General features: G+C 32.1%; 1 protein-coding gene across 1 annotated transcript in view; it reads left to right on the plus strand.

Moving 5' to 3' along the window:
* The window catches only part of LOC115878460 (venom protease-like), a 33,113-nt gene extending 7,734 nt beyond the window's left edge, over positions 1-25,379 (plus strand). The window contains exons 2-7 of the mRNA XM_030894977.1: positions 2,653-2,758; positions 6,334-6,496; positions 11,399-11,604; positions 14,149-14,354; positions 20,696-20,753; positions 25,064-25,379. Coding sequence (XP_030750837.1) covers positions 2,653-2,758; positions 6,334-6,496; positions 11,399-11,604; positions 14,149-14,354; positions 20,696-20,753; positions 25,064-25,185 — 861 coding nt within the window. The 3' untranslated portion in view covers positions 25,186-25,379. The remainder of the gene's footprint in view (positions 1-2,652; positions 2,759-6,333; positions 6,497-11,398; positions 11,605-14,148; positions 14,355-20,695; positions 20,754-25,063) is intronic.
* Positions 25,380-26,691: the final 1,312 nt, after the last annotated feature.

Below are 26,691 nucleotides of genomic sequence, written 5' to 3' on the forward strand. Positions count from 1 at the left end.
TCGGCAACACATCGGATCATAGTTCCATAGTTGTCGATTTTCGAAAGAAATTAGTACATGTATATTATTTCGTATATTTTTTATTTTATTTATTTTATGGAAAGCACTGTTCATTAAAATGTTGTATCCTATGTTATAGGATTTGTTTCTCTCTACAATTTCCTGTCTCACAATGTACCGTTTGTGCCGTGGAAGGGATCATAGTTTCATAGTTGTCGATTTTCGAAAGAAATCAGTACATGTATATTATTTCGTCTATTTTTCATTTTATTGATTTTATGGAAAGCACTGTTCATTAAAATGTTGTATCCTATGTTATAGGACTTGTTTCTCTCTACAATTTCCTGTCTCACAATGTACCGTTTGTGTCGGGGAAGGGATCATAGTTTCATAGTTGTCGATTTTCGAAAGAAATTAGTACATAGGTGTATTATTTCGTCTATTTTTCATTTTATTTATTTTATGGAAAGCACTGTTCATTAAAATGTTGTATCCTATGTTATAGGGCTTGTTTCTCTCTACAATTTCCTGTCTCACAATGTACCGTTTGTGTCAGGGACGAGATCATAGTTTCATAGTTGTCGATTTTCGAAAGAAATCAGTACATGTATATTATTTCCTATATTTTTCATTTTATTGATTTTATGGAAAGCACTGTTCATTAAAATGTTGTGTCCTATGTTATAGGACTTGCTTCTCTCTACAATTTCCTGTCTCACAATGTACCGTTTGTGTCAGGGACGAGATCATAGTTTCATAGTTGTCGATTTTCGAAAGAAATCAGTACATGTATATTATTTCCTATATTTTTCATTTTATTGATTTTATGGAAAGCACTGTTCATTAAAATGTTGTATCCTATGTTATAGGGCTTGTTTCTCTCTACAATTTCCTGTCTCACAATATACCGTTTGTGTCCGGGAAGGGTTCATACTTTCATAGTTGTCGATTTTCGAAAGAAATCAGTACATGTATATTATTTTCGATTTTTAGTTTATTGTTTTTATGTATTTCATATAAAATGTGTCAGTTTTTTTCTTTAGGGTACTATTTTTGTTACTAAATATTTTTGTGGTTTTGTTTGTTTTATTTATTTAATAAATGTTTTTATACTTTAATTAGGATCGTTTTTTTACATTTCCAATTACATATTGCTCGTTTGTCGCAGAATATAAATTCTTTGAATTTTTGAGATTAAGATTAAAAGATATAATTGATATAGTTATCCTATAGTGAATTTCTATGATTTATTTATCCAAAAATTGATTTTATAGAGATTTAAAAATACTTCAGTTTTTCTAATAAAGTTAAATGAAGTGTTTAGTAGTTGTAAGTAGTAGTAGTTTAATAGTTGTAGTAAAGGTACTTATTGAAATACAACCAGACACTAAAGATAGCAAAATAAAAACACTAAATCACCACAATACACCAAAACACTTTTACATTTACACTGGACGCGTCTTTTGCTAACCTATGTTTGCATCATCAGCAGATGATCAAAACTGAGTCTTGATCAAAGACATTTTGGTTTAAAGTATTTTGGTTGTGATGATTTAGTGTTTTTAGTTTGTTGTGTAACACCAAAGGTTCCAACCCCCCAAATGTAATACTAAAAATACATAAAAAACAATGTATTTAGATAAAGTGCTTTAGTGCTTAGTGTATTGTAGATCTTTGGAATTTCGTCTCCAATGGAAATTTAGAATTGTATATTGTTTAGTAGGGGGTTAATCACCGCGACATTACTGACCTATTGTGTGTTCCCCTTTCTTGAGTTATAACGAGTTATAACTCATCATATTTGAGGGCTTTGACAAAAGCCAGTATCTGAGACGGCTTCAAAGAGGCCAGCTGGCCAACATCAGCAGTTTATGGCACTAACGTTGTCGTCTCAGCGCACTCGCTGATAAGGTGTTTTGGTGTTTCTCTATTTTCCCCACAGAATCTGCATTCGGTGTTGTTTCTCAGCTTCAATCTACTAAGTTGTTTGTTGAGGAGATCTGTTAGAAACTCCGTGACAGTCCTAAGATTGTTCTTACTTAAAACAAGGGAAATCTTTGATTTTTCTCGGTTCCGAGAAAAAGAAGTTTCGAGATTTTTTTTCAAGTGTCCTACCGTAGGAGAATTCCCATTCCAGACGGATAGAGTCTTCCAGGTTCTTGAGTTCCGCTTTAAGTTGATTTCCGCTTGGAGAGTAGAACGGTTCCGGTCCAGTTAGTGGGGTGTTCACTCCTTTTCTTCTAGCTAGATCGATTCCTTTTTCATTGCCATTGGTGAGCGGATACCCAGAGTAACTAGAAGAACTTCTTTTGCCTAAATTGTTCAGCTTCAGTAGGCATTCTTTGGCCCACTTCGAATTGATGGTTTCTGAGTTGATCGCTTTTAGTGCTGCTTGATTATAGGATAAGATGGCTATTTCATTTTTCCGATTGTTCCTATCTAACATAAATTGTACGCATCTTTCGGTAGCGTAGATTTCTGCTTAATGATGCTGGGATAGGTGCCTATAAGTACGGAGTATTTAGTTTTCGACTCTATACATTATATATTTTTTTATTAATTGTAAATTGTTTATGGCACCATGGGTCAAATAAATATTTTCACTAATTCTCCTATGGTAATAAAAATAATCTGTTTATTTTATATGCGTAGGAATCAGCAGAAGAATCAAGGCTCTTGGAGATATTCGGCAGACTAAATAATTTTGGGAACCACCCACCTCCAAAACATGATACACCAGCATCGCCATGTCAATGTAGTAAGTATACTCGTAAATACCGTAAAACCCCTCTCGAAAAAAATTGGCGTCAAAGGTAATTGGGGAATGACAATCGATGATAATGATGGCGAGGTCAAGCACTAATGTCATCCACTAAAAATTGACATAAAACTTGTCCAAACATAACACTAGTTATAGAGAGATTAAAGATAATAGAACCTTTATTTCTTTCTAGAAACATAAATCGATTTCCAAAAAATATGATTTCTAGAATTTTAAACTACACCATTTGAAAATAATTTTTAATCAATATGAAAATATAGTACAACCTTCTTAAAGCCAACTAACAGTATGTGCCATTAAAAAATAAAGAAGAGTACGTGCCAAGCAAATAATGTTTAGGGCTTGACCTCGCCAAAATTATTATCGATATTCATTCCCCAGCCATATTTTAAGCAATTTTTGGTATATCATATAGTATAATTAAATGAATAACACAATTATTTATACAAATAAAACACGAAGACCTATATACAATACATCATACAAACGTAACTTCGAAACATTCTTGAATCAACTTATTATTGTGCATCTAATTTTGGTATCATCGAATTTAAACGTTTATGATGTACCCTCATTGTATAATATATTATTTCAAAATGTTGTATGACAAATAGTTTATGTAGTAATATGACATTGTAATATTTATTGTTTTCATTTTTTCGCCGTTTAATAAAACTTTAACTAGACCATAATTAATTACAGGAAAAGACTAGTTTTCAAAAATATGAAACAACCTCTTTAGGTTTAACAATGACATTTGAAAACATGTATAGTTAATTAACTATTAAAATTGTATTGAGGGAATTTCTAAAAATCCATATTTTTTATCAGTTTTTTAAATTATCATCAATAAATTAGTAACTAGTAGTGGGAACTATCGAATGAATACTATCGAAACATTCGATAGTTGCAATTCATTCGAATAATTCGATAGTTAGTAAGAAAACATTCGTTGAAAACTATTCGAATAAAAATTATCGAATAGATCTGTCATCTGCCTTGAAATATTGTATTCTAGTAATTCGGCAGCAAAAACCATTCATTTATAAAATTCATTCATTTATAAAATTCATTCATTTATAAAATTCATTCATTTATAAAATTCATTCATTTATAAAATTCATTCATTTATGAAATTCATTTATTCGTCAGGATCGATTATAATAAAAACCCGACAGCGGTCGGTGGCAATGCTAGAAAGAAGCCGGCATCTTTGATTTTTTGCGGAGTCAGATATAGATAAGGACACATTATTTTTTTATTGAGGTGCTAGTATTTACACAGAAAATACATTATGAAAGGCGCTGTTGCCATATTTTGGTATTAGTTGATATTAGCAAAGAATATTATTGTTTGGCTTTAGTTAATTAGGGAATATAAAGACATACTATCTATTCTGCATTTTTTTTATTAATATTCTGTTGTTACACTGCAATAATACTTGTTATTTTGGATGTAGGAAAATTATTTTTAATGTTTTTTAGCAAAGACTGGTTTAATAAATAATAATAACAATAATAATTTGTTATACCTATTAACAACAAAATTTAAAATCATTTAATATAAATATTTTCTTTTAAGTAGTAGCAAAATATAAACAACAAATTAGATGTCAAAATTATTTATATTAGATCCTATTTAAAAATAATATAGTCTCTAAATTTTTTGGCAACGGTGGTTTATTAAATAATAATAATTACAGAACTAATTTGTTATATTAACAACAAATTTTAAAATCATGAAATATAAACATTTATTAATTTTCTAAGCATGCAGTGTAATGTAAGGAAAATATAAATAAAAAATTAGAAATCAAAATTATTTATATTAGGTGCTTTATATTACTATTTAAAAATTATATTTACTTTTACTGGCATTTACTTTAAAAAATAAATGAAATATTTTTTCTTCGCAAAAAACTACATGTAAAAGAATTAGCATAAACAAAATATAAACATTGTTAACTTTTTTTTTTAAATTGGCACGTGTAAAACTTTCATTTTAATTTTCTCACCCCATAGTTTGAGTTCGATAACCATTTACTTAAATATGATTATACAACCGCATTACTTAAATATGATTATTAAGTTCAACTAATTCATATTATTAAAACATCTAAAATACAAATATGTATTTTTAAAATTAATTGTAAGTTCATCTCATCTCTCTTAAAAATTGCTACTTCTCAAAATTTCCCATTAAAAAATAGACCATATACCATATAAATTAAATAATTGAAAGATCGGACTACGGAAAACCACACAAATTTTCGGAAAAATTTTGACCACCTGCACATGCACACAATCGTCAATAAATAAAATTAAAAAATAACTACTATTTTAGTATTTTAACTATTTTAATAAACGCAAAAATAGCACAGTATTTATACGGCGAAGTTATAAAAATTTGGAAGAACTAATAATGCACCGACGCATACAAAAACGAATACTAAATTTCATTTATCAAAAGCTTTCGATAGTCGTGGCTCAACGATAACCATTTAGTCGCACGGCGAGGTTGTCACATATGCTTTAGTATACAAATGAATGAATGATTTTATTCGAATAAAACCATTCGATAGTTGAAATCATTCATTCATTAACCATTCGATAGTCTAATTCATTCGATAGTTCCCATCGTTATTACTAACATTAAAATTGTCAATACCTATATCTTCAAGAATAAGAACAAAATGTGATCAAAAAATCAACAAAACATTTTTGGTTTTTTATTTCGACAAACGAATTTTTTAATAAGTTTAAGTGGATCGGGATGGTTTTTCTTAAATAGAACACCCTCTATAATATTATTTTTTAATAGATGGAGAATTAAAAAATAAAATTTTTTTTGTATTTAGCTTATTTCAAAATTTCTAACGATTTCGCAGATTTTCGCGGATTTATATTTTATATATGGCATTTTCCACAGTAAATTTTTATCAAAGCCACACAATGAATTTTCTCTCGTATTTTACCGTTAATATACCGCGAGTATTTGGAAAACCGAATGAAAAAATAAAATACAGAGTAGGGTACGAGTATTCAATACAAAAATGAAGAAAAGTTATTTTATATTTTAGAAATTTTGGCGTAGAATTTTGAACACCCTGTATGATTTAAGATTACTATATTTATAGCAAAGTTAAGTACGGACCATTTAAAGTATGATCTAGTTTTGATTTCAGGACAGTTTTTGTATTTTTAATAATTTGTTTAAGAAAGGATTAAAATAAACTTTTTTTATTTATTTATTAATATATCTGAAGCTGTAGAATGTTTTTATGATATTTTTGGTACGTAATTTAATGCAAAATTCTATGATCTCAAAAATAGTATAGAATTCAATTTAAAAATAGATATCATTAGTTTGAAAATATGTTTGTATGAACTGGTTTATACTTACAACCTTGTTTTTAAAGCGATTTGCCAGATAATGCATTATACATGCACAAAATGGAGTGAATATTTCAAACTAAAAATTTGATATAGAGCTTATCCGGAAGGCTGGAACACGTCTTGGTTGATATGATATATGATGATTACAATTTTCAGCTTGTGGTGAGAGAAACGACAACAGCAGAATAGTGGGAGGAAAACCAACACAAGAAAACGAATTTCCATGGATGGCCAGGCTGTCCTACTTCAACAGATTCTATTGTGGAGGAATGTTGATCAACGATCGATACGTTTTGACAGCTGCTCATTGCGTTAAAGGGTATGGTTAGATTATTTTAGTTTAAAATTGATTTTTAAAGCGGCTGTATGTATATCTATCCACACAATCTCACAACAGTGGAGAACTAATCTCTGTGGAACCGAGTACCTTTAGTGCTGTTTGGCTATTTGTGAACATAGTAACGAATTGGTATGATCTCTCCTACTTTATTATTTTCGCCTTCTTATTCCTTCTTAGATAACTCTTAAACATTTTTGGATAATCAATATTCTATCTGGGGGACACACGCTGTTTTGAATTTCATGTCAAAAAACTCCCAGACACCAATTTTCATCAAAATATTGAGGTTTCTTTAGAAAATATTTGGAAAAAACCGAAATAAAAATGAAACTTCTACACCCTGTATCTCCGAAACTAAGCATTTTAAGACATACATTTATACGAACTTTTTTACTTATTTTTATCTGCAGAATATGCTGCTGAAGTTTCCGGAATGCAATTCGGACCAACCTGTATAAAATAAAAATTATTGGACCCAGGATTGAGCCCTGGCGGACGCCGATAGATATATCAATACAATTGGATGCAAGGTTTCTAATGTTATTATTAGAGTCAACATTTTAATGAGAAACATATATATATTCCAATTTTTAATTATTTTTGGTAATTTGTTTATTGCACAAAATTTTGTTTTATCTCCTTCTCAGAGTGCTGAGCCTAATTTTAATTTGACAAGGAGTCAAACACTTGCAAATAAAAGCATTGGTATTTCCTCACTAAAACATTAATTATTGTACAAAAAACAATTCCTATAATTTTTAGTTTTATTTTTCAATGGAGAAATGCCCATTTTCTCCAGACATAAAGCAAGGTAATAAAGCCAGACACAAAATAAATAAGTGGTGCACTTATTTTCAATCAGTTCTTTTAAAATATTAAGCGATCTAAATATCAATTTTCAGTCTCTTGTTGTTTACCTTAGCAAGTTGTTATTTACGCTGAAGAAAAATAATAAACCAGTAAATGAGCCAAATTAATAACTAGAACCTGTTAATTATGGCTTAATTCTGAATCAGGTTTAGCAAGACAATCTTCCGTTAATTTATCGTTCTTCGAATGTGAAGAAACTTGTTTTTGTTTACTGCATTATGAACAAAAATATTGTTTAGAATTTATCAAAATATTGAAGGTGAATAAGTGCATAATACGTATCTGTCTTATTTTAATTTGAGATAATTGGGATAGAAAATATAAGTGTTAAATTTGAATTTCAATTAGTATTAGTTTAATTCCATATTCGCTTACTTTTCACAAATTTAGAATTCAAATAAAAGCATCAACCTCTTTAAGTAAAGAAATATATTGTACATAAAAACATATACAAATATGTAATGACTGTAATCACTTTCATTTGTCACTTGTACTTGTGAAAAGGCAGCGCGGAAAAGAAAGTGATATTTATGGTTTTGTTGATCATTATAATTCGTTAAAGAAAGAGGTTATTAGTTCATGAATATATTTTGTTTTAATTTTATTTTCATTTTTCGTGTAGAAGGTATGCCTGGGTAAAACTGTTCTTACGAACTATATAAATGAGTTATGAGTTTTGCTATTTTTCAGAGCTTAAATGTACTAAAAAAACTATCATGCAAAGATGAAAAGTTTAATATCATAAATTCGTTATTAATATACAAAGGAAAATACCGTTTAATATTTTTAGCCGACCATGCCAACAGGTATGGCTTTAAGATCGGCAAAAAAAAACAAACCAAGCCTAAATACAAAATATTTTCATGGTGTCTGTCCGTCTGGCCGTCTGTAACACGATAACTCAAAAACCGCTAAACCGATTTTAACCAAATTTGGCACAAAAATACTGTGGCACACAAGAATCTGGCCATTAGTTTTTGGTGGGGGTGAGGGTTGGTAAGGGGGTATGGGAGGGGGTTAAAAATTTTAAAAAATCGTAACTCCAAATTACAGTAGCTAGCGAAACGCGGTTTTCAATTTAAGATTAGGAATAATATTTGCAACAAAATTTGTAATAACATCAAAATCAGTCAAAGTCGCAGTTTTTGAGATATCCGTGTTTCCGTAGTCCGTTTTTGAGAAAATCCGAGTGGAGAACTGCCTACCAACTTTTTATTAATATATTTTACAGTTGACGGTTGGAACCTTTGGTGTTACACAGCAAAATAAAAACACTACATCACCACAATACACCAAAACACTTTAACTTTTACACTGGACGCGCGTTTCGCTAACCATGTTAGCATCATCAGCAGATGATTATAAACTAAAGTACAATCTACAAGTTGAGCGTTTATATATTCGTCCAATCCCTCATTACCAAAATTGTATGCTTTGCCAAAAATTCATAAACCGGACAAGTCTATGCGCCCAATTGTTTCGGCTGTAGGTTCTCCGACTTATAATTTGGCAAAATGGTTATCAGGGGAGTTTGACAATTTACCTGATCATGAACCTTCTTTCGCAGTTAAAAATAATATTGAATTCATTAAAAAAATTAAAGATATAACATTGCATGAAGGTGAAATTTTGGTCTCCTTTGATGTATCTTCGTTGTTCCCAAGTGTTCCAATTCCACATACTTTAGGCTACTTGAAGGAATTACTGAACACAAATGGTCTCGACAACAAAACTGTAACTGAATATATTGAGCTTACATCGTTATGTATGAAACAAAATTGTTTTCAATTTAATAACAACTTTTTTGAACAGCGGGAAGGTACAGCAATGGGTAATCCATTGTCTCCATTTTTGGCTAATTTATTCACGAGCAGGTTTGAAGTGGAGACTAAGAATCAGTTTGAGTATTTTCCAAGAGTATGGTTTAGGTATGTGGATGATATTTTTGCTGTTTTTGACACACATTCAGACACCATAGATAATTTTATTTTTAAGTTAAATAATCGTTTTCCTTCCATTAAATTTACGCATGAAATTGAGAACAACGTCAGATTACCATTTCTAGATGTATTAGTTATTAAAAATGCTAATAATTGCCTGAAATTTGATATCTATAAGAAAAATAGGACCACACGCAGATATATTCCTAATGAATCACATCATAGTGTTGAACATAAAATGGCTAGTTTAAATTTCTTAGTTCATAGATTACTAGTTTCCCACTTTCTAACGAAAGATATGAAATAGAAAGAGATTACATTAGGAATGTAGCTGAGTGTAATGGATATTCTCCTTCACTAGTTGATAAATTAATTAGAAAACGTAGGTATAGGTTAATGATTTCTGAAAATTCGACTTTTCAAGTGGAGAAAGATACGTCTAAATATTTTTCGATACCGTTTGATAGAGAGTTATCCCGTGGTCTAAAAGGAATTTTTAAGAATGTCAATTATAAACTTGTGTATAGTACTAATAATAAATTACAACAATTATTAGGTAATCCAAAGGATAAAACACCTCCACTGGAAAGGTCGGGTATTTATGAAATTTCTTGTAAAGATTGTAATCAGAAATATGTTGGGCAAACTAGAAGATCAATATTAACTAGATTTAAAGAACATTTAGCTCAGATAAGATATGGTAGACCGGATAAATCTTGCGTTGCCGAACATATTGTTGATAAAGAACATTGTATAGATCTTAATAATTTAAAATTAATTAAACAAGTCTTAAATTACAGGCAATTAGATGCATATGAAAGCATCAGAATTAATAAATGTAAAGATAGTATGAACAGAGACAACGGTCCAATTCCTTCAAGTTCTTTGTTCCTACTACTCTAGTGGCGGAAATCTAACTGTTGCGCTCAGAGAGTTCTGACTCGGTTGGCTAGATTTTGCCACGCCCACTCGGTGCCCACTGGGCGAATATATAAACGCTCAACTTGTAGATTGTACTTTCAACTTAGTACTATTTTCAATCATCTGCTGATGATGCTAACATGGTTAGCGAAATGCGCGTCCTGTCTAAAAGTAAAAGTGTTTTGCCGTATTGTGGTGATTTAGTGTTTTTATTTTGCAATATATTTTAGTATGGGCGGCTATACGTGCATCCCGGCGCCAATTTTTATGGTTATTCTTCTTGAAGCTTCTGGCAGTGACAGTTACAATAATTTTTATTTTGTTTGAATGTCGTAAATAATGATGATTTAGTATTGATACTGAAAGAATTTCGTAACCTTACATTTTAACGTAATCATTAGTTACCTACAATAATGATTTTTAATCAAACTTAAATCGTTTATATCATGTTTATTTTTTTTTATTATTTTCGATTACAATTCGATATAGTATAAGTTAGTTAAAATCATTAGTTAAAACTTATGTCAATATATATTTTCTATATCTAAAATTTACATTCATTTCATCTTCGTTTTACTATGCTAATTAATTATGTTAAACATTTCTGTTTTTGAAATTTCACATCACTTACAGATCATAAAATCGCTCATTAAGAGAGGAGCTGTTGAATCCCACCGCTGCCACCAAAATTAGAGATGATCTTTAGATGCAGTACGAAATTTTATACAGTGACATAACTTAATACAGTTAAAACATTCCTAAAATTAATATTACAATCAAATTATTTAGTCTAGGCTGGAATACAATACCATCTCTAGTATGTAGGTGTATATTACAGTAAAAGCCAGAAATTATCACCAATTACTAGTTAAATCTCACATTCACCGAAGTTCAACTACTAATTTTGGAACAAACTCTTACTAATGAATGCTCTTATTCGAATTTGGTTTGCTTTCTGACTATCTTCTACTAGACGCCCGTGTAGAAGATGATTGACAATTTGACACAAGACATTCAATTTTAAAATCAAGACAATTAACGCAATCAAATTCGATTTAAAATAAAAATGTTTTAATTTTACTAAACATTTTACTACTTTTAAACTTTTTTCTTTAACCTTACTTTACTTTTCATTAGTATATTTTTCTAGGTTCATGTGGTTTATGATCAAAGTGACATTCGGCGAGCACGACAGATGCAATGACACCAAGCGACCGGAATCCAGATTCGTTCTGAGAGCTGAAGTTGGTGCTTTCAGCTTTCTGAACTTTGACAATGATATAGCGTTACTGAGACTTAGTGACCGGGTGCCAATTACTCAGCATATTAGGCCAATATGTTTGCCTAAAGTTAAAGGTATGTTACGAGTCTATAAAATATTATAATATTATAATAATAATAATTACAATTTATTTTTTTATTAACAATTGAATTAGAATGGTAAAAATAAAAAAAATATATAATTTACTTTTCTATTATTACTAAAGTTTTGTCACACCACATTGTTGTGACCTGGCACCCAGCACAGAGTGGGCCTGCCTTGACGTAACTAGGACAGTGCTTCTAGACAGTTCTTTACAGTTTTCGATCTCATTGGGTACATAGTGATCCCAAGTAGCATTTTCACGACTTGCGACCACATGTTTACTAAACACAACGTTGGATTAGTTACAAAAAATAGTTAGCTTCCTACCTTCGGTATTAAAATAAATTTAAACGTTTTTATAACGTTGTGCCGACGTTGGACTAGTACTACAGCAAAGTAGAAGCTTCTGCGACGTCGAATAAACGTTGTCTTCTAACCTTTTTTGCTTAAGTCATCTTTAGGTGATTCGGACAACGTAGTTACAACGTTGGACAATATATAGTTTTCCGACGTCAGTTTCAGGACCTATTCCAACGTTATGCAAACGTCGTCTGTTTTACTAATTCCAACGTTGTTTAGATTTCCTTATTCTTACGTTGGTAGGACGTCGAGTCACTACCTTTTTGCAACTGTATTGAACCATAACCTTAAATCTTAAATTTTCACTTCATTGTTCTGTTCAGTCAGACAGTTCAGTGCTGTTTTTGTTTTTATAAAAAAAACTTAATTAAAATGGGACATAATAAAGGTACATATAAAACTAAATTTAAATATACATCGACATATATTACCGATAATTTATCCGCTCCCTCTTTTATTTAGATTATAGAGTGCGGCACAAGCTAGACTCTAGGATTACTAAATTAGGCAATCTTGCGACGAGTATACTACCTGTTAAGGCCGAACTGCGACTTTATTAGTCCAGTATGCGACTACTCGAACTACTCCATCTTAATCTCTAAAACAACAAAGTGAAAGCCGCCATGTTGTTAAATAAGAAAATGTTTCGTTCCTAAAATAGCAATTCCTGCTTTTTGAATACATTAACTTGAAATATTTGATCCTAAAAAACACGCGGAAACAATTTTTTCGACTGCGAATAAATTATTCTCATTTTACTAAAAAAAAAAAAAAAAGAAATTCAAGAAAATTTTTAAAACTTCTTTAATTTTAAGGCCCATTAGTATTTTTCAAAGTAGAAACAATACATTTATCAATAAAGTTGTTTGCGTTTAACTTTTTTTTTGCCTTGGGTAACGAGTTACAGAGTCGGTTAAAGTATATCAATAATTCTGATCTTCAAACATCCTCCACACTTAAATACTTTTTGTTTTGTTTTCCTTCACTGCCATCTGACATATGTCTCTAACTAAATCATAAAAATAATATTTTTACTATAATTATCCCAATTTAGGATAAAACGCGACTTAGACGCCATATTAGTTTTGTATTTCTGTGAATTAGGATTTTAAACAACGTTGCAGTTTGTACTAAATTAGGCTTCTAGCCAACGTCGGTATCCAACGTCGTTTCGACCCAAAAATTATTCTCCAAACTAGTGCAGACTAGGGTTGGCACGAGGTTGTGCCGACGTTGCGCCCCGACGTTTGGTCGCGTGATACAACGTTGTCCCGACGTCCAAATGCTGCTTGGGATGCTTTTTAAAGAGACCAAATGGTCAGAGTCTATCGCGATATTACCTATTGGTTTTTCAGCGATTTTCCCTCGTATACAACTTGCTCTGCTTGTAGAACATTACACCATGTAGAACATTACATTCTTAAGGAACGTCGGATGGTTAGTCCCTCTAAGAAGATGCCTGTACCTGTACCTACTAAAGTCACGAAAGCATCTGTTTAGACTGCTATCTCTTCAGTATTCATTACTATGTTGCTTTACCATTCTCTTGTCGGGATGCGAATCCTTATCTTTTCTTCAAAATAATGTTTAGTAAGCATATATATATATATATATATATATATATATATATATATATATATATATATATATATATATATATATATATATATATATATATATATATATATATATATATATATATATATATATATATATATATATATATATATATATATATATATATATATATATATATATATATATATATATATATATATATATATATATATATATATATATATATATATATATATATATATATATATATATATAGTCCATTTTATCTATATATATATATAGGTGGTGTTTTTATCACTCTGTTCTTATCATATTATAAATATGAAAATAAAGTGCAAGACTACAGGAATCTTGCATGTTTGGCCTTGGTCTTGATTCTGAAAAAGTCTTGCACTAGACGGTCTTGACTTTCAAGGAGATCAAACGCTAGTTTTGGCGTTTGCACAAAAAAAACCAATACCAAAACCGCTGTCGCTTATATTAAAAAATTTAATTACCAGGCTTAAGAATGAATACGTATGTTTTAGCATTATAATTTTAAAGCTATTCTTAAGATTTGATGATAATTTTATATAAATGGCAGTAAATTTTTGTAGATCATGATTACGTTGGTCAAGTAGCTACAGCTGCCGGTTGGGGTACGTTAAAAGAAGATGGAAAACCTTCCTGCATATTACAGGAAGTTAATGTTCCAGTGATAAGTAACGAAGAATGTAGAAACACGAATTATTCGTCGAAAATGATTTCTGATAATATGATGTGCGCGGGATATCCTAAAACAGGACAAAAGGATTCGTGTCAGGTTAGTACAGATAAAACAGCAGTGGTGTGTAAAAAAATCAATATATAAAAAAAAGTATTAGAAAAGATTATCCAAAGTTAAATACTGTAAAATTATTATACAGAGAAGACTAGGCTACTAGTAACATAGCAAGTTGCCGGACGAATTTACGTTTACCCAATTTGCGTTCGTAGTCGAGAGTCACTGCCGGCTAGTCGGCTAGTCAGGCAGTACGCAGTTGCAGTTGTGCTTGGACGGGTCGGTCGTGACAGACTAGGAATACGACGCGAGGAGTGCCGAGTATTTATTATTTTCATTTTAAGTGTTTACTTTCACTTAAGGTAACATTTAAAATAAAAATACTTAAATCTTTATTATTTGAGTGTGTTTACAAGCCAAAACTAAAAATAAATAAATTCTCTAAACCCAAAAAAAAACTAAAATATTACTCTAAATAAAAAAAAAGTTATAACAAGTGTTGAAAAAGACCACCTTCTTGTGCTAGACAGAAGCCTAGGCGGTGGTAAAATCCCCGTCTGACATTGGCTAACATATTAGGGCGAATAGTTTGGAAAGCCTCTCATATTTTTACTTGAAGCTCATCCAGATTATTAGCCCTATTATGACCATACACTTTGAGTTTTACATAACCCCACAAAAAGAAATCATTGGGAGAAAGATCTGGTGATCTAGCTGGCCACAAAATAGTTCCATGTCCACTAATTAAACGGTTAAACACTTGCTTTAACTCTTGTTCTTCATTAATCAACACATCAGGCTTCTTGTGTTTATGTGGGGACACGCACCCATGTGTTTCAAAATTATTAATAAATCTTGATATAGTAGGTAAAGATAGAATTGCCCTGTTTACAAAAAGTTTGTGGAAAAATTGTTTGTATATCCCGATGAGACCTATTTTGGAAATACTATTTTACAATTTGAATTTTCTGGCGGACGGGTATACGCTAATTCGTCTGGTTCTGCCTATGGAAGGAGTATAATGCTATCCATGTATTCATGCATGGTGGGCGGAAAAAGCACTCTAGGGTGGGGATCGATAAAACACGAATAAATAAAAATTATGAAACATTCTTATCACATATCTACCTATTTTTATTTTATCGCATTTTTCCCCTGCCTTTTATCCGGCGGGTATATATAGCAAATTCTTCAACTCCACACTACATTGAAAGATATGCTGTTCATTCTAAATATCAATGTTTCATTAATATTAGATATACCTAACCAAACTAAACGTCACGAAAAACGGGCACCTTAATAAAAATATATTGTATTCTAAAGAACCGATTTTGATAATTTTTTATGCAATTTGAAGCTAAATTATTTGACTTTCCAGTGTTTCTTGCTAAATTAAAAATTAAAGTTACCATCAGCCAATTATACGAGGGAAAACAAAATATTGATATTTTGATGAAAGTTTAAAACACCCTGTGGGGGTACGTTAACAAAGCAAGGAATTTAAAAATTATTTTATCATCTAAGCGTATCTTTTCTCGATAGTTTGTTTTCTTTATTCATTTTTTTATTCATCTTATTAGCTTTTTTTAAGATATTTAGTTCAGTCATTGGGGATCAAAAAAGGGGCCTGCTTGGAAAAAAGTCCGGAAGTTTTGAAACTTTGCAGGTTTATAGGTTTTGGGGTCCCTAACTAAAATCCAAAAAATGCACATTTCCAGACTTGCCGCTGGCGCCGCCATCTTGCCAAGATGGCGCCCAAAATTGGTATTTTGTGAATATCTCGAAAACTATGCGTTTTTCGCGAAAATTTGACGAGAGCAAAATTAAAGAGAATTTTCTATAAAAAAGGTTTTATAAAAATTTTGGCTAAAGTCAACCGTTTAGGCACAAAATCCCTGGAAATTTTGCCTAAAATATGATATATTATGTATAGTCGATTTTCCGAAATCAAACGTCGATTAGGGTTCACTAAAACTAGTTTTAGTTTAGTTTCTTCAATTTTGTCATGAAAGAGTGGCGGATCATTAATTCGCTCATTAATTTATGAATAATTAATTGTCATGCTGGACAGCATTCATTGCGAACTTACCATTAGGTTCAGCATTGGTCTGGTTGTACCAAAGATGCCGAAGAATGGGGTTGGAAGAAAACAAACACAGGCATTACTCCAGTCACAACGTTGAAAGAGCCAGCTCCAAAATCCCTATTGGCATTTTTATCCTGTAAATGCAAAACCAACAACTATGGTAAAGCCTGTGGATGCAGAAAAGCAGGATTAAAATGTTTAATGATTTGTGCATGCTGCAATGGGAAATCCTGTGACAACGTCACTGAAGTGTCACTCGACGAATTCGATGAAGAGGAGTTGGACTTGCCTGTATATATCCCTCTGGCGGCTGAAGATGAAGAGTTGGGCGTATTGAGAGACCACCCTGATGAGCCCAGCACAGCAGACACGATCGACTTTGACATCAATGAGCCAGATCCGTCGGGCTTGTGCAGATAAGTTAAAGTTTTTAATTTATCTAGTGGAGTAGGCCTCCGGGGAGACAACGTTAAAATAAACGCGCCATATACTTTTCCTCTTGGGTGATATGGAAACAAGTACACATTTTCAATAACTAAAATTAATTATTTATAAATTAATGAGCGAATTAATGATAAGCCACTGTTTTATGACAAAATTGAAGAAACTAAACTAAAACTAGTTTTAGTGAACTCTAATCGACATTTGATTTCGGAAAATCTATACATAATATATCATATTTTACGCAAAATTGTAAAATTTCCAGGGATTTTGTGCCTAAACGGTTGACTTTAGCGAAAATTTTCATAAAACCTTTTTTATAGCCAATTTTATTCTCTTTCTTTAATTTTGCTCTCCTCAAATTTTCGCGAAAAATGCAGTTTTCGAGATATCCGCCATCTTGGCAAGATGGCGGCGGCGGGGGCAAGTCTGGAAATGTGCATTTTATGGATTTTAGTTAGGGACCCCAAAACCTATAAACCTGCAAAGTTGCAAAACTTCAGGACTTTTTTCCAAGCAAAAATCCCCAATGACTGAACTAATTCGCTTTTGAAAAAGACACTAACATTTTTTCGTTTTTTACATTATAACCATGCCTTTGCTTTAGGTCCTAGTCAACAGACGTATAAAATAGTGGTTATGATTTATATAAGGTCACTGTCTTTGAAAAATCATATTATTATTGTCTGTTGGGCAGTTACGCTAGCAGATATGGTTTTAACTTCAAATGTTGGTCTCTACCATGATCAATTAAAGCAACAATAGCCGAGAACTTATAATCATCTCTACATGAGTACACGTCAATAATCAATAATTATAATAATATAATATTTCAACCACAGTAACATTACAAAAACAATAAACACTATTTTATAAGTGTGTTGATGAGGACCGAAAATCAGTGCTAAAATTGCATTAAAATTGTTACTGGCTTATTCAAAAGAGAATATCTCCAAGAAAAATAAAGCTATTGAGATGAATAAAACTATCCAGAAAAGACGTATCTAAATGACAAAATTATTTTTGAATTGCTTTCTTTTTTAACATATTCCACAGGGTGTTTCAAACTTTCACCAAAATATCCACATTTTATTTTCCCTCGTATAATTGACAAATGAAAACTTTCATTTTTAATTTAGAGAAAGACAGTAAAAAGTAAAATAATTTGCTACAAATTGCTTAAAAAATCATGAAAATGGGCGTTAGAATAAAATATATTCAACTTTAAAATACATCAAAATTTTAAGGTGTCCGTTTTTCGTGCCGATGGTAGAGTGTAGATACGTAGTACCTATTTTCCTTTCATCAGTATTTTGACTTTTTTTGATAAACTTTCAAGTTTTCAGGAAGGTCATTTTAAATCTCACATCTTCCCCTTTACTCTGGTGAGTTTAGTTCTCTTTTCTTTAGAAGATGAATTCTGGATCTGCTTTTAAATATTCAAACCTTAATATATTTGGAAAACTATCTACTAGATCGAGTAACAGAAATATAATATAACTCTACTAGTGTGTACCAGCGACTTCGTTCGCGTCGAATTAATCATTTGTAATGGTGATGATAAAGCAAAGCAAGAATTTCCATTAACACACAAACTGGATAAAATTTTCTCACATTTATGTCAGCATGAGAAAAAACAATATGGCGATATTATTATATAACTTGGTATTATATATGTAGTAGTTTAGGCTTTCGCGGCCATCGTTTGAAGAATTTTGGTTTTTCGGGTTATTAGGCCGTCGTCGGTTAGAATTGCTTCCTAACGTTTCGCTAGCACGAGTGGCTAGCATCTTCAGAGGTGTGTTTGCTCCGATTGCTCACACTAGACTGATGCCTCCGCGTCGGCGTAGCGTCCAAGCCAAAAACAGGGGATTATCGGAACATTAGCAAATAGGGCAAGACGTATCTGTGCTAATGAACACATCCAAGAGGAACTAAGTCATTTAAATAAAGCCTTTATTGCCAATGGCTATAATGACAGAGAAATAAAGGCGGCGCTGGCACCTAGGCAGAGGAGACCTGACGCCAATGAACAGGAAAACATCATTAATAAGGCCTTCCTTCCATATGTTTCCCAGGTCACCGATAGGATTGGTAAAGTTCTCAAGAAGCATAACATCAAAACCATATACAAACCTACCCGAAAAATAAGGGACTGCTTAAGACCAGCAAAAGACAAAAAGAGAACCATTATCCTCTGCAGGGGATCTACCGTATACCTTGTTCCTGCGGTAGCGTATATATTGGAATTACCAAACGCTCAGTAGAAACGAGACTTACGGAACACAAGAGAAACTGCAGATTAGGGTAAACAGAGAAGTCAGCCGTAGCAGAACATGCTCTAAGAGATGGTGACCACAAAATCCAATTCAAAGACACCCAAAGTCATTGCCACAACATCTGGATATCATCCTCGTCTGGTCAGAGAAGCTGTTGAAATTCACAAACATCCAAATAATTTCAACAGGAAGGAAGAAACGTTCTACCTTAACAGAATTTGGCATCCAGCTATATCTAGGACCAAAGTAGCAGCACAGAGAAGTAGACCAGTTCGGAAGAACTACCACCCGAACAAGCCACGCCCCCTCCGCCGACGCATAAATACGCGCTACGCCGACGCGGAGGCATCAGTCTAGTGTGAGCAATCGGAGCAAACACACCTCTGAAGATGCTAGCCACTCGTGCTAGCGAAACGTTAGGAAGCAATTCTAACCGACGACGGCCTAATAACCCGAAAAACCAAAATTCTTGGTATTATATAATTTGAGTAGTTCCATCTCGTTGGAATTGAAAAATCCGTTTGCCAAAAATAAGCTTTTTACGTCAAGCAGTTTAAGCAGAATCGTGGTTAAGAAATTACCCAACTTTTTGGAACACCCTGTATGATTTTTTAAAAAATTTCAAAATATGTAAAAAAACCAAATAAATTATACTTGTCCTAGCGTTTTCCCGAAAGTGTAACCGTTTTTTAAATAACAAATATTGTAATATTTGAGGGGCGTATTCACCCTCTTGGAATTTGAGATTCGAGAAACCCCTCCTTGTCGAACCTCTACACCCCACAGTCAATCCGTTTGCCAAAAATCACCTTTATACGTCAAGCAGTTTAAGCAGAATCGTGATTACTCAATGGTCATATTTTATGAAACACCCTGTATAAATTTATTAAAAATCTTAAAATATGTAAAACAACAAAATGAAATAGAAGTGTATAAGAGCTTTTCCGAAAAACTCACCGGTTTTTAAATAAAAAATATTTTAATATTTGAGGGATAGTTCACCCCATTAGAATTCGAGTTTCGAAAAATCCCTTCTTATCGAACCTCTACACCCTAAAGTCAATCTGTTTTCCAAAAATCAACTTTTTACATCAAGCGCTTTAAGCAGGATCGTGATTAATCAATGACCAGATTTTTCGAAAAACCCTGTATACATTTTTAAAAAAATCTTAAAATATGTAAAAAACAAAATAAAATATACGTGTTTAAGCGTTTTTTCGGAAACTTGACCGTTTTCTAAATAAAAAATATTGTAATATTTGAGGGGTGGTTTCACCCTCTTGGAACTGGAATTTCGAAAAATACCTTCTTATCGAACCTCTACACCCTAGAATCAACCTGTATGCCAAATTTGAGCTTCTTACGTTGAGTGGTTTGATCAGGATCGTTATTAATAAGTATGTCAGTCACTTAAGGGTTTTATATATTAGTATAGATACGGTGCAATCGGACCAAAAAAAAATTGTCGAAAAAAATCTTCCAAAGAAGACTGAAATTTTTAGCGTGGAAAATAAAGTATTCTTTAATTAGGTTGTATATGCAGAAAATGAATGTTTATAATTTTATTTTATTTTTAGGGCGACAGTGGTGGACCTCTTATAGTTGAAAGGAAGGATAAAAGATATGAATTAATTGGTAAGAAGGAAATACATTAACTATAACAATTTTACTTTTACGAAAAGTCACACAGAAAATATTTTTTATACATTTATTGAATAAATTACATACAGGTCCGGTAATAGCGCGTCATAGTCTAAGAACTGGCTACATAAAAAACCTTATCATCGTTACATGGCTAATTTTTTGTGTGAAGTGTCCTTTTGTGTAGCCATTATGAAATAGTCATGTCTGCCAGCGCGATCCCGGGGCTTAAAGCGGGGGCGGCCAATCGAAAGGGTGAAATTTTAACACTAAAAATATTATAAGATACATGAGTTATAATTGCGAAAATAGCTTTTATTTATTATTCAGAAACGTGGAAAATTGTTGGCAGACATTTTTCCAATCGCTAAAATGCCGACAGACAACACGAAAGAGGCATGAAATTTTAAAAATTATTACAAATTAAATTTGAAGAATGAAAAAAATTATGACATATTTGCATGCCGATTGGTGAAATGTCATATATATTTATTTTAAAAGCCGTATGCAAAAGGGCAGACAAAAAGATCGTGGCTCAATCAGCTGCAGACAGTTATCAAAAGCGCGATATTACTCTAGCGCTTTCAGGGAACGCTTGCCGCCTCATCCATTTAAGTATAGATAAATCATATAATATACGATTATATTATAAATATATTTTTTTATTATTTCAATAACGATTTTTGTCTGCCCTTTTGCAGCATACGGCTTTTTAAATTAATTAACAATAAAGATGACATTCCACCAACCGACATGCATGTATGCGATGATTTTCTTTTGTCAAAATTCTATGCCTCTTTCGCGTTGTCTGTCGGCATTTCAGCCACGAGGAAAATGTCTGTCAACAATTTTACACGTTTCCTAATAATAAATAAAAACCATTTGGCAATTATAACTCGTGTACCTTATAATATTTTTAGTGTCAAAATTTCACCCTTTCGATTGGCCGCCCTCGCTTTAAGCCGCGGGATCGCGCTGGCAGACATGACTATTTCACAATGGCTACACAAAAGGATACTTTACACAAAAAATTAGCCATGTAACGATGATAAGGTTTTTTATGTAGCCAGCTCTCGGTCTATCAGGTATCTGTAGCTCCTATAATAAAAAATTTAGGAATTCTGTTTAAGTGCATACCTAAAATATATATTAAGATGTATTTGAGGAAAATATTTTAACCTCTACAGGGTGGCTTAAAAAAGTGAGTGGATATGGATGATTCTTTTAAAATGGAACACCCTATATGTTATTGCATTTTACGCTTCCTTTTTATCACTTTACATAATCCTAAGGTATTATTCAATATGTTTTGATAGTTTCAAAGAGATTAATAAATAAGTAAAAATATATTTTTTCAGCCTTTTTTCAAAAAATTAATAAAAATACAAGAAATGCCCTGAAATCAAAACTATATTTTTTTACACTATACCACCCTGTATTTCAGAAATTAAGATGTTTAGGACGTACATGCATATGAAGTTTCTCTCTAAGAATAGGTCCAAGGACCGCCCCCTTAAATATTAGCATGTCGTTAAGGAACGCCCTGTATATTCTGTGCTAGCTATAGCTCTTGTAAGGTTTATGGTGGAGTAATACGACGACGAACAGCTCTTTTAAGTTCATCGCACAAATGTTCGATTGGATTGAGGTCGGGACTACAAGGAGGCCATTCCAATCTTCGTAGTCCAAACCTTAGTCCAAACTCATCCAAGTACTCGTTAAATACCCGTACTCCTAAAGGTGCGTATTCATTATCCGAACGAACGAACGAACGAACGAATGAAAGTGCGGTATATTTAGACGGGGACTGAACGCATGCGGCCGTTCGTTCGTTCGTTCGCTCGACCATCCGTTTCGAGTCGGTACATCAAAGCGTTCGCCAACATATGCCTCCGGTCTTCTCGTGCGGTCCTATCGTGCGGTCCCCGTCCATACCACTAGCGAACATTCGTTCGTTCGTTCGTTCGTTCGTGCGGATAATGAATACGCACCTTAACTCGCTACCCCGCACAACATGTTATGCATCAGTTAAAACTGATTTCCAATGCAAAGATCAAATGGAACGGAAATATAACGGTCGACATTGATAGCTCCTTAGACAAGGAAAGAGAGGGGATAGGTAACACGGCAGCTGAAAGTGACGCAAGTTGTCACCACGCGAAATTCTCCAATGGCGTAGCATCAGAAATGAGTTTGTACCTAAACGGTACAAAATATTTATTAAAACGTAAACTAGTATATCGTTCATTTTCGATTAATGCATATACAATTTTGTATTTTATAGTCTCACCTTTATAATATTAGAATATCTAAGTCGATAATGCAAAATTTATTTAACAGTCACAGTGGACTGATTATCAAGACAATTATTTATTTATTAACGTGTGTATAATGTATAATTAAATAAAAAATAATGTAATAACATATGTTTTAAACGTGTATATACATATATACTGTATGATCGAAAAAAACAGCGTCTTGTTAGTTTGGAAATGACAATTTCACAAATGAATATTAAAAATTATATTATTCATTGAATCCGTAATCAAGTGTGAAGGGAATTGACTAGATTCATTATTATACCGTATAATCGAAAAAAAACGACGTCCAGTTGGCTAGTAAATTTACGATCGATGATATTCCCCATATAATTCTACATATAAAATGACATAAAACTATACAAAACGACATCGAAAAAAGACGGCGTCTGAAATGAAGATCACTCTCATTTTATATGTAAAATTATATGGGGAATGTCGTCGATCGTCATTTACAAGCCAACTGGACGTCGTTTTTTTTCGATCACACGGTATAACAATGAACCTAGCCATTCCTCTTCACACTTGCGCACGGATTCAATGAATAATGTAATTTTTAATATTTGTTACCTTCAATCATAAGAATATCCTAATTTTCCACAAAATAATAAACAATTCTAGAAGCTTTGTGTTATTTTATTTATTTTTAAATTTTTATTAATGAGACTATTATTATACACCTAAATTAGCAAATATTTTGAAAGAATATTTAAAAAAATATATGTAGTAACAAGTAGCCCACCACAAGTTTGTCCACCCCCAGCAAATCTTGGCAGGTAAATTTAAGTTTTATATAACAACTATACATATAGATTTCTTATCACTAGAATTTTTATTTTTTTTTATAGTTTACAATTATTTTACATATTTGATAACAATACTTTATACATTTTTTTACATGTAAAATATATAAAAAAAAGTTTATTGCAGAAATTGTATTTCTCTGATTATAATTCCCTACGCCACTGGAGAAATCCATGCTGAGTAGCATTATTTATAGTTTCAAATATTAATTATTATAAAGGATATTGAAAATACTACTTGGAATTATTAAAAATAGTTTGGTTTGGATGTGGTACAAAACATATTAAAAGCATTTTACATATTTTTACTGCTATAATGAAAAAATGTACATTTTATGACCACATAACAAAAGTTGTGTATCGATTTTTACCTGTGAAATATAATTCCAGCCACTTTATTCTCGCTGCGGCCTTTGCAGCCATACGCAGAACATCTCACCATACTAAACAATACAGTTTATAAATTTAAAACAAAACAGTTGTCACAATAAACATAAAAATTCTCTCGGCGTCACCTCGAAATCTTGTCACCAAAGTATGACCGCCGATCGAATGTTGGCCTCACTAACCGATCACGGGAGAATATGCGGAAGGATCGCTCCATTTTCAACAAATTCAAGATTGTAGAAATATCAGTACTTTATTTAAACATGTGTAGTATGGTGTCCGTTATTTCCCAAGTTGCTTTTATTTTTGCTGCCGCCCTCTGAAATTTTAGTTTAGTTTGATTTTCTTTTAGTTTGTTGTTCTAAAAAAATTATCCAACGTAAACAAGCTCTTAATTTTTAATTTAAACCGTGCCGGAATCATGATACTTTTTCCATTTTAATAACATTGGATTTTCTGACCTTTTGCATTTAATTTTTTATCTCCAAAGCAAATGAAAATTCAAAAACAGAAATGTCAGGAATATATCTAAGATTACAGAAAAGTGTTTTTTATCCAAAATGCCCATCCCGTTTTCTCCACAGGCTGATTAATACCATATAACTAATATCATAATCATAAAAATCGCATTACAAGTTCAAAAGTTATGAAACATCAAACTTGGTGAAAATTTTAGGGTGGCGGAATTTCGTGCCGGTGAGTTTATATTTACCATTCAAAAATCTAGTCTTTTACTAAAATGAATGTGTTAAAAAAACTACAATTTCGAATTGTAATATTTATTTTTATTATTTAGGTGTGGTGTCATGGGGTAACGGCTGTGCGAGACCTGGCTACCCAGGTGTATATACCAGAGTGACGAGGTACCTCGACTGGATCTTGGACCATGCGAAGGACGGTTGCTTCTGCCAAGACTGATTGATACTCAACATGGTTGTGATAAATATGAACATACATTAATAATCTATTTAAATTTCAGCCTTACGAACTAACAAATTTATTTAAATATAGTATTTAAATTAGTGCAATCTAACAATAAAATTAGTCTTAATATTTGTTAGGGAATTGTTTTCTTTTTGTTTATTTATTCATCTATAGTTGTTGTAACAGCTACTATTATTCGTATTTCGAGCAACGTACCGTTTTTTGGTTATAAACAGTTTTTCTAAAAAGCTATTATACAAAAACCCCTGCATACGGCAGCTTGTATTGGAGAGCTGGGTTGTACTCGTAAGTTCGATCGTATTTCACTAGAGGAAACTAAATTATACTAAAATTACAAGTACTGGGTGCCAGGCCAGATTCAGAAGGAAACACAGTCGTAGGTGTAAAATAAATGTATTAAATGTGTTAAAAACTGTATTAAATCAAAATGATTCCTAATTATTGCAATTAAAATCGTGAAATTTAAAAGTTTATGATAAATATGTCTTCTTCTTTTACTACTTATTTGAAATTTTAAGATTGCGTCGGTAGGAGTTCTTGGGAGATGGACTGCCAACTGTCTTTTCATCTTTTTAGAGGTCTTCCTGGCTGTCTCTTACCCCGGACTTCCCTACAAGAGCTATGTGTGGTAGCCTGTTTTCTTTCATGCGTTTTACGTGTACGAACCATTGTCTTTTTTTTCCTAGCCCATCTCACTACGTCCTATATTCCACATTGTGGTCTAATATTTGTGTTTCTAATTCTGTCTCTTCTAGTTTTACCCATTATGGTTTTTCATTTCAGCGACTCTTAACATGCTTTTGGTTTTGTTTGTTCTCAGATTTCTATGCAATAAATATTTCAAATGTCATTATTGGTGTAAAAAATATGTGTCAGGTAAAATTATGTTAAAATAATAATTATGTTGAGTGTATTGTTTTTTCTCAAATAACACATACCTTCAGCACCACAAAGAAAAACTATTTGAATTCTTTCTTCCACAGTATAAACCATTTTTCTTTCAAATAAGCGAATGAAATAAACGTTTAAAATACCACCAAATTTGCAAACGATCGAAAATCGATAGAAGTGCAAAACGCAAAGATATGCCGGTGCAAGATTCCTGTTTGTTGAAAGTAAAAAAATAGATGATAAGGAAGAATTTGCGTTATAATTGCGGGGTAATTTTTCAATTTCACCCTAATAACGTTATGATCGTTGTTTAGGATTTTTCATGGGCTTTCCAAAAAGGCGCCACAAGTGGGGTATTGCCATTTAAGATTTTCAAGTGAGTAGGGGTGCCGCCTAAGGGGTAGGTCGGGGTGGTTCAAAAAATACGTCATATGTATTCCCCTTCGATATCATAGAAACGATATTTTTTATTTTTTTGATATCTTTTTTGGTTTAAAAATTATAGCCATTGTAAGTTTTTAGTGGCCCACCCTGTATTCTTTCACTGTATGTACCCTTACTATCATGATTAATTAAATTAAACAAATA

This window comes from Sitophilus oryzae, unplaced genomic scaffold (genome assembly GCF_002938485.1).
Source record: "Sitophilus oryzae breed Bouriz unplaced genomic scaffold, Soryzae_2.0 scaffold_1512_pilon_pilon, whole genome shotgun sequence".
NCBI lineage: Eukaryota > Metazoa > Arthropoda > Insecta > Coleoptera > Curculionidae > Sitophilus > Sitophilus oryzae.